Here is a 9,576-nt window from a genome sequence, read left to right as displayed (position 1 = left end):
TATGCATATAAAATATAATTAATAATTAACATGATTAATAATTAATATATTCAATTATAATTAAAAAATATAATTAATAATTAATTAGCATATTTGAAATCAGCCCCTGGAATCATTAAAATTGACACTTAGCACATAAAATTGCGATCATTAGAACAAAAGTTATTCAGTATAATATACATATTTTATAACTGGTAATAGTAAGGAAAGTAAATGTAAAAGTAAATTTATACACACATATATTAGTATACAAATATTACGTGTGAAAGTTTTCTATTATTTGCGTTATTGAGGTTCGCCAAAGAACTTTCACGAATAATCTATAGAACGCATCTTATCTTCGGGTTAGCTTTTATATTTTCAGTGGTGTTTTCTCTTTTTTGTTTCTTTTTTTTAAATTCACTGATTTTTTTAAAAGTTTTTTTTTAAAGATAATAAATGAAAATCAAATTTTTCCTCATAAAAATTTGCGTTCACTGCTTTTACACATGTTTGTGTAAGCTTTTTTTTTATATATAAAAATTAAGATATGAGCAAACGATGTCAATTAATTTCATGGACACTTGACAAAACCTGGCTGAAATCTTTTTTTTCCTTCATTTTCCTAAAAAGCAGCATATATTGTTTTTATATTTTAATATTGACTTAAATGGCATATTGCGAGATCTTAGAGCTATTCTCTCTACAGAAGATACGCAACAACTGCTGTTTTGAAGAAAAAAATAAACTTGAATTCTTGAATTTTGAATGCTTATTTCTCCTAACCGTCAATCAAATATGTTAAGCATGACAATAAAGAAATGTTTACCAAATGTTGCTGCAGGTGCTTACAAAAACATACACTACTTATATATCCAGTTTGACATTTCAAATTTATGAATTCACTACTTTTTGAGCAGACGATTATTTTTAAAGAAGCAGCTTCTTGAAGGGAAATGTCGATTATTTTTTGCCTCTTACTTCTCTCGACTCTGCCCATTTTCTCATTGTCGAGTGAAAATAAAATTTTTTTAAATCGCTTAAGGAGAGATGCGAAGATAAACAGAACTGAACTGAAAGAGAGAGCGGAAAAATGCAAATCTATGGGAATAGCATCCGATGCCCTTTCGATAGGTGGAGATTTTTTAACCGCTACAGGTGATCTCTTAAATGTTGTCCCTCTTTTTGGACCATTAATGAAAGCTGGTTGTTCAGCTCTGGCTTACAATTTCTACACGAGTAAAAATGGGTTGAATATAGCTTCAACTGCGATGGACTGTGATCAAATTCCATTCGATGAGATTAAAATTCATATCGATGAAAAGATCAATGAGGTTGAAAGGAGAATGGAAAAAATGACAAAAGAACTGGAAGTAATATCGGATAAAATAAATACTGTCATAAACATTGTTCAGAAATCAAGAGAAGAGCTGAGGCAAGGTATAAAGAAAATTCTAGATACCATTAAAGATTTAGATATAGAAAACAAAATCTACAAAGTCGAAAGCATGATTTCTTATTATGAGGCAGAAATGGAAGACACGAAAAGTCTACCCAGACAAGACTATCTGCTTCAACTCTTAAGGGTTGATGATGATAATGTAAAAAAACATTTGGGAGACATTAGAGATCCAACTGAAATGTGGACGCCATTACTATTGCTTTTTGCTACTGTAAAGAACATGTTGGAAAGAGGAGAAGATGTTCCAATATCAGCAATCGACACAATATTGAGGGGAACGCAAACTTATTCCTCTGTCATGAGTTTTCTTATTCAAGCACATATATATCTTGCAAATTATCATTATCAACAAGGTAATTTAGACGACTACAATAAAGAAATGGTCAATATTGACAATGTACATAAAAAATATTCGAACGTTTTAATTCATAGAGATAAATCTATCATTGGATACGCTAAAGATATATTGTCAAAAGTACCTTCGAATCCAGTTTATTATGAAAATAATTTTTTATCTAATTCGACGAAACTTCTTAATGATTTAACGTATGAAATTTTAAACTTTAATGTAACAATATCACAGCCCGACAATGACATGGTTATATCATTTAAAGCGATTTCTAACGAGACCGAATATCCTAGGTGTGATTGTACAATAAAATACGCTTTGCAATTTAAGAAAGAAGGAATTTATTCGAAAATCAGTCAATGGACAACACCAGCCAGAATAGAAAAAAAAGGTAATCTAACCCTAAGAATACCAATTGATACGGAAAACAAGCGACTTATTTTTCGGCAGATAGGGGATAATAAAGCAGAGTTAGTAGGAATGGTCAATACTTCACAAACTCGTTTTTGGGATATCAGTAGGGATCTTTACAACGCTGTGAAAAATCCATTGGAGTTAAAAGCTATCGAAGAAGTAAAATTATACAAGAAACATGGTGCTGATATTAAGGCGACATTTGAACACGGAAGAAGTGCAATTCACGCAGCTGCTCTAGCCGGCCATGAAACTTTAGTACAATATCTACACGAAGAAGGTGTTGATATTGATATGGAAGATGATGAAGGTTACACCCCTTTGCATTTATCCGCTGGAGCTGGTAGAGAAGATGTTACTAAATATTTGGTTGGAAAAAATGCAAACAAGAGAGCAAAGACTAAAAAAGAATTACTAACACCGTTACATCTTGCAAGTAAAAAAGGATATTCGGACCTATTACAACATTTAACTACTAACGAAACTGTAAACGAAAAAGACAAATTCGGATTTACACCTCTTCATGCAGCCGTCATTGGAGGAAAAATGGTTATGGATTTTTTTCTGGAGAAAACAGAATTTAATCCAAATGTCAATGCGACGTCAGACATTCGTAAATTTACTCCATTACATATTGCGGTAATGAAGGAAGACCTTGAAGTTATTAAAGCATTAATTAAAAACAATGTGACACGCTTGAATGCTAGAGACAGCGATGGCCTTACGCCACTTCACTACGCAGTACTTGCTCTTCCGTCAGAAAAAAGTCTTGCTATTGTCGAAGAGTTACTTACAAAGAAAATAAATGGCCTAAATACTAAATGTAATAATGGTTGGACTGCTTTACACTATGCATTATTTAAAAGGAATACAAATGCAGCCTTGAAACTGTTAAGAAAGGAAAAAATCCGTTTATCGTTGCATCTTAAAGGAAATGTCACTTTTTTGCATTTAGCAGTATCGGCTGGACAAAAGGAAGTTATTCCCAAGTTGCTCGAAAAAAACATCAATATTGAAGCTGAAACAAAGGAAGGATACACAGCACTTCACTTAGCAGCTATGAGAAAAGAGTCCGAAACTGCTAGTACGTTAGTTGAAATGGGTGCAAATATTACAGCCCGAACCAAAGACGGTTCCACACCATTACACTGTGCGGCAGCGGTAGGCAGAATTGATACAGTACGAGATCTTTTGAAGAAGGGAGCAAGAATGCGGGTTCGTAACATAGCGGAACGATATCCGATCCATGAGGCGGTATCCCATGGTCATTTAGAAGTTACGAAGCTGTTTATTGAAGAAGATATCAACATTGTGTATAAGAAAGATATCACTGGCAAATCATCGGTGGACATAGCTGCAGAGAATTCATATAATGATATTATTTACGCTTTTGTAGATAAAGGACTTAATTTGACTGGGCTTTACGGAGAAGGAAGACCACTTTTGCATACTTTCGCGAAAATTGGAAACATTGAAATGGTGCAATATTTTCTTAGTAGAGGTGCAGATCTAAGAGGCTTAGATTTCGAGAGAAAGACGTTTTATGACTTGGCCGTAGAGAATGGTCATAAAAACATTGTAGAATACATTTTTAAGAATATAACAATCAGTCGTCCACAATTGGACGAAGTCTCTTGCAAAGCCATTGCTTCTGGTCAGCTGGATATTATAAAATATTTAATGGAGCAGAACGAAATATCATGCGATCCATTACAAACTGCAGCTTCAGAAGGTCAACTGGATATTGTAAAATATTTACTTGAAGAAGCTGCTTACCATGTAAACGAGAATAGAAACGGACAAACGGCTTTGTGTAATGCAATGAAAAAAGGACATTATGATGTTGTCAGGTATTTAGTATCTAAACGTGCAGAGATAGATAGAGACTGCTCCATAGGATCAAAAAAGTATACTCCATTGATTTATGTCATTGAATATAAGAATATAGAAATATTTAAATTTTTTGTTGACAGTATTTCTGATATCAACAGAAAAGATATATTTAAAAATACTCCGTTGTATTACAGCTCTTTTCTTAACTGCTCAGAATGTGTAGAGTATTTAATAGAAAATAGAACAGCTGAAATAAACGCGCTGAATTCTAATAATGACACTGCATTGGATGCTGCCTATGCTAAACAAAATCTTGAGATTGCTTTTTACCTCGAAAGGCTTGGAGCTACTAAAAAACATGTAGCTACTACTAGAAGACCTACACCTAAGACTACTATCACTTATCGACCTGTAACTTTTCCTCGAGGTTATTTTTCATTAAAAATTAACGAACCACTTGTTCTACAAATGAGTAGAAGCTCTTATGGATATCGCTTTCGACCGAAAAGTTACAATCCCCTCAGAATAGATTCTTCAGGCTCTTTAGTATCTTCTACAAAACAGAAACCAAAGCTGTCTTCGTCAAAACGCAGCATCAGTGATGCTATTTATGTTTTTCCAAAAGAACACATTCAACAAAATAAACTGCAGCTAGATCAAAAGCATTCAATCATATTAAGATTTCTGGCATCAAATAATCCAGACATAAATGGTCCTTTGTTGTTACTAAACATTTTGTTCAATAAATTCATACTTAAAACAAAATCACCCATAATACGCCAAGACGCATCGGAAATGGAAATAAACGCCAATGCTTTGCTTATCACAGATACTATCAAAAGAATTATGAAGTCCTTACGCGAACCTCTGGAATTAAAAGATGTTGATTTTTCTGAAGTACATTCGAAAATTTTCAAAGAACTTGCGTCTGGAAAAGAGCACAAAATTCCAGAAATTCTGTCAGAACTTCTACGCACTAGCTCTCATGGTAAGGTGCTTAATCTTTTAAATTTCATTTACATCATATCATTGAATATTTTCATTCTTATATTACATTTATAATTCCTTTCAAATATTTTTACTGAAAACTCTGTTTTAAATTATCAAGAAAGTACCACTCATGTTTATCACTACATCTTCAGTAAATTAATTAAGTAGTTGAGTAATTAAGCTTAATATTTTTGATTGATTTATAATAATTATTTTATAATTTTTTTAATTAATTTTAATAAATGTTACTTATTTTTCAGAAAGTATCTGTTGTAAAACTTATAAGGCCACCTACTAAAATTTGCATTTTTTGCATCATAGTGAAATCATTACACTAGAAACAATTATTATTATTATTATTATTTTGTATGAAAGTTTTAAACAGATCTTAGTTTTTTTCGCGTCGCTGATTTTGAATCAGCAGTTGGTTTCTTTCTACAAGCTACAGTTTTTATGCAGTTTAATACTTTATTCCCAACCGGAATTTTTTAAAAATACGCTCGAATGAATACTATGTGGTTTTACTTTGAAAAAATATTGGGGCAAAATTTATTTCAGTTTTTAAATTTCCACAACCGAATTACGTAAAGTCTATAGTACGTGATTAAATGCAACAAAATATTTGTTACCCAGTGTTATGAAACGTATGCAGTAGAATTTTGTGAAACCATTAATTGTGAAACTGATATACTGATTGTGTTTGTTTATTTGAAGATACCGCGGGGGAAAGTCTCATTTTGAAGTGAGAAGTATTTTTTTAAGCTCGTAGTCTGCAAGAAAAATAGCTAGGTTGAAGAAACTTTCTAAAACTGATATTCACAATGTTGTGCTCAAGGCAGCTGTTTCAAAGAAAACTAAACTATACGCCAGAAAAAATGATTTTTGCAACATCAGCCGATTGACCGATTGTCCAAATCAGTGATAGACTTTTAACCGGTCGTCCATATCTGTAAATTTTTCGACAAATAAATATCGCTTTTTTTTTTTAAATAATTTTTTTTAAGGGCAATAAAAAAAATTTAATAATATGGAGAAAATACAACATTTTTTGAACGTAAAGTAACAACAATTTTTTTTTATGATAAGTTACTACTACAATTGGCTTGATTTGAGAGCTTAATCAAAAGAATGGTTTAGTCGTCAAATAGGAGGAGATTCAATAATGGTCAAAAAAGCCTCGGACTATGACAGCTTGAGGCTATTTACAGCAAATTTTCTGGATGTTTATCAGTCAGTGTTTTTCATATCAGTCTTTAATGCATTATAATCTGAGAACATTTGGTCTCTTATTAGGTGCTCCAAACTGGATCTGGAAGCAGCAGATCAATGTTTATTGACAAGCATCTAAATTCACTGAAAAATGATTTAAAAAGTTTTGTAACTATAGTGGTAAAGAACTAGGGAACTTGTGGAAAACCCCATCAATCATTTTAGCCAAACCCAAGAATTGAAACTTTCTACTTAATCAAAAATGTTCGTAAGTAAATTGTGCCCCATTTTTTTAATAGTATATTTTAAAAAAATATGTATGGCATGATAATATGTCGCAAAGTTTATGCGAATAATAAACCCTTTTCATCCGTCAATGAACTATAGGTAGTTATTGTGAAGGAAGGACACAAAATATTGCTGAAATTAAACTTAGCCACAAAGTCAATCAGTTGAAAAATGAAATGTTTGAAGTAATTCGAAACTAGAGGATCAAAACCATGTTAATTTTTATATTTTCAGAGTTCTTAGTTCCGTGGTCTTATTTTTTTAGCGCTAAATTTTCTTGGTTAGGTAAAAATTAATTATTGGATGCCCATCTCAGTTTGGCGTTTTTTAATATTCTTACAGAAAACAGGTTAACTTAAAAGTGATATTTTTTAATTAAAAGAAATCGAGACGGAAATAATAGAGACAATAAAAGATTTCAGGGAACGGGATAGCCTGGTTGGTAGGCCACTGAACCCATGTCCTAAAGTTCGTGGGTTCGATCCCCGCCATTCCTTAATCTCAATTTTTTTCCATCGATTTCAAATTCCTAGGTGCCTGGTTGCTAGGGTACTGGGCCCATGTTCAAGAGGTCGTAGGTTCGATCTCCATTGGCCGAAGACTCCCTGTGTAGTAAATGGTGACTGATGCACGTTAAATCTGACGAGTCGCAATTTAATGTTCCCATAAAAAATTATACTTCTGGGGGTGCTGATCCAGGAGTTTCTTTTTCTTCTGGATTGGTTCAAAATAACAAGACTACGGAGTTGAACATTAGTAGTCGTGTACCCAAAATTGGGTCGACTGTTCAACGACGGTTATAAAATAATATGACCATAAGTAATAATTTTCTCTAAATATTTAAAAGATCTACATTGAATCTTACTCAATTTATTTATATCTGTGAGATATTTTATTACAAATGATGATATTGGTTACCAGGATCGAGGGGATCAAAAAGAAGTATTCACACCCATCCTCTCTGAATATAATGTTTATATAATTTTAAATATGTCATAATAGGGAGAGGGGGGGATATTTATGCTTCTGAGTCACTTTTGGAAAAAATATTTGAATTATTAAGTTCCATGTGCATAGAATTAAGTTTTCCTAAACAAAAAAAGCAGGCCCCGAAACTAGTCTGAGCACCCCCTAACTTCAGAAGTTAATGGGGCCCTTACTATAAGCATGCTTTGAAGCCAAAAGTTATAAGTTAATCTGGAATTCGCAATCCGTACTTTTTTGCATAAAAATTGTGTACATTTTTTTTTACTAATTGATCATGAAAAATGCATAGTGCGCCAAAAAAGATANTTCAAGAGTTCGTAGGTTCGATCTCCATCGGCCGGTGTAGTAAAGGCTGACTGATGCACGTTAAATCTGTCGAGTCGCAATTTTATGTTCCCATAAAAAATTTTAAATTTTTTTAAATCGGTATTTGTATAATTCTAAATTATTATGTCTAATTATGAAAAAAAAGTAGTAAAATTTTATTTTGGGATAAGAACCGTTAGTTGTTTTCAGTGGTCTTATAACTTATTTACAAACTATAGGATTATTTTATAATAAACAAACACCACATTTAGATCCACTATTTTAAATTGAAATCGTAATTAAAATTAAAAACGTTAATTACGTGTAAAGTAATGATCATAGATATATTTTGCAGGTGAACATTACTTTTATATTTTTTATTAACTATACGTCTAAAACATCCGTAGGAATGGTGACTTGCATGTGGGAAAACTTCATGATACCATGTGATTTATGTATCCAATAAGAATACGCGAATGAGTTAAAATCTTGAATTTACGGAAATGAATACAGAAGAAAAAAGAAAGAAACTTGCTGTGAAAGTCGTAAAGAAAAAACCCGCTGAAATCATCTGGTTGTTTATAAACAAGAAGACGTGTTAACTTTGCAGCTGTCAAGCTTTGTTTATTATCATGCTGAATCAATTTTCGGATCTTATTTAATTGAGTTCCTACAAGTTAAAAAAATGCTACCATACAACAGCCAATCAGGTTAGGCACTCACGCGTGCCGTTGCTTACAAGTACCCAATGAAAATCAGCTTATATTTATAATAATTTATTGTCGCTTAATTTATTATCGAAATCTTAGTAGAAAAAATTTTGAAAGGAAATGTGTTTTAAATATGAGTACTTTTATAATGAATGCAATTTACTTTAAATTTTTTTAAAAATAGAAATAAGAATAATTTTAAAAAGTTATACACAAAAGTTTAAAATGCCTATGTTTCTATTTATAGCAATAATCCATCGAAATTAGAAGAAGGAAATAAATTTGCCATGGAAGTCTGCCGATGATGTTTGAAGACTGCCGAAAGAAGATAAATGTATTCATTTTGTAACAGAAGAGTATATACTATTAAAAGTTTATTACTATTCTATTGAGAACGTTTTCTGCTACATTAGAAATGTAAGAAAAAAGGTTGAAAAACGAAACAAAATATGAAAATTTCGGTGCATTATGCATTTTAACCGTGCATTATGCATTTTCGGTGCATTACGCATTCGGTGCATTATGAATTTAAACACATCAAAATAATTTAATTTGCTTCTATACGCAACAAAGATAAGGCATTCAGTCTTCCCTGTTGCATTGTTGTTCTTATGGATTTCTAATGTACACTCTATAACAAAAAAAATCGACGCACCAAGAAGGAGTGATTCGATTGAAACGAAAGTTGGTGGACAGGAAGACAATGTACAGAATAGTAAATGATTAAAATTTCAGAACAATTGAATAATTTATTGAAGAGTTACAGTAACAAGTTCAATAAGGTGTTGACCCGCCTCTGCCCTGGATACAAGCTGCCACATGGCGTAGCATAGACCGATAAAGCTCCCGGATGGTCTCTTGTGGTATTTCCTGCCAAACTCGATCGAATTGTCGAACGAGGTCATCAACATTCCGTGCCCGATGCGATCGCCTTCCCATCATATCCCAGACATGCTCGATGGGAGACAGATCTGGTGATCTGGCAGGCCAAGGAAGAGTTTGAAAAGCTTGCAGACAGTTCATAGCAACACGTGCCGTATGTGGTCTGG

General features: G+C 32.6%; 1 protein-coding gene across 2 annotated transcripts; it reads left to right on the top strand.

Moving 5' to 3' along the window:
- The first annotated feature begins 871 nt into the window (after positions 1 to 871).
- On the top strand, positions 872 to 8,913 carry LOC107443544 (alpha-latrocrustotoxin-Lt1a-like). 2 transcript variants are annotated; one of them, XM_071182008.1, is made up of 3 exons: positions 872 to 5,025; positions 6,321 to 6,504; positions 8,775 to 8,913. In XM_071182008.1, the coding sequence occupies exons 1-2, from the start codon at positions 936 to 938 to the stop codon at positions 6,362 to 6,364; spliced, it is 4,134 nt and encodes a 1,377-aa protein (XP_071038109.1). In that variant the 5' UTR covers positions 872 to 935; the 3' UTR covers positions 6,365 to 6,504; positions 8,775 to 8,913. The 2 variants fall into 2 exon arrangements, with proteins under 2 accessions (XP_071038109.1, XP_042910939.1); XM_043055005.2 differs by lacking the exon at positions 6,321 to 6,504.
- The last annotated feature ends 663 nt before the right edge of the window (positions 8,914 to 9,576 follow it).

Source organism: Parasteatoda tepidariorum, chromosome 6 (assembly GCF_043381705.1).
Source record: "Parasteatoda tepidariorum isolate YZ-2023 chromosome 6, CAS_Ptep_4.0, whole genome shotgun sequence".
Classification (NCBI taxonomy): domain Eukaryota; kingdom Metazoa; phylum Arthropoda; class Arachnida; order Araneae; family Theridiidae; genus Parasteatoda; species Parasteatoda tepidariorum.
This window is presented reverse-complemented; position numbering and strand designations above follow the sequence as displayed.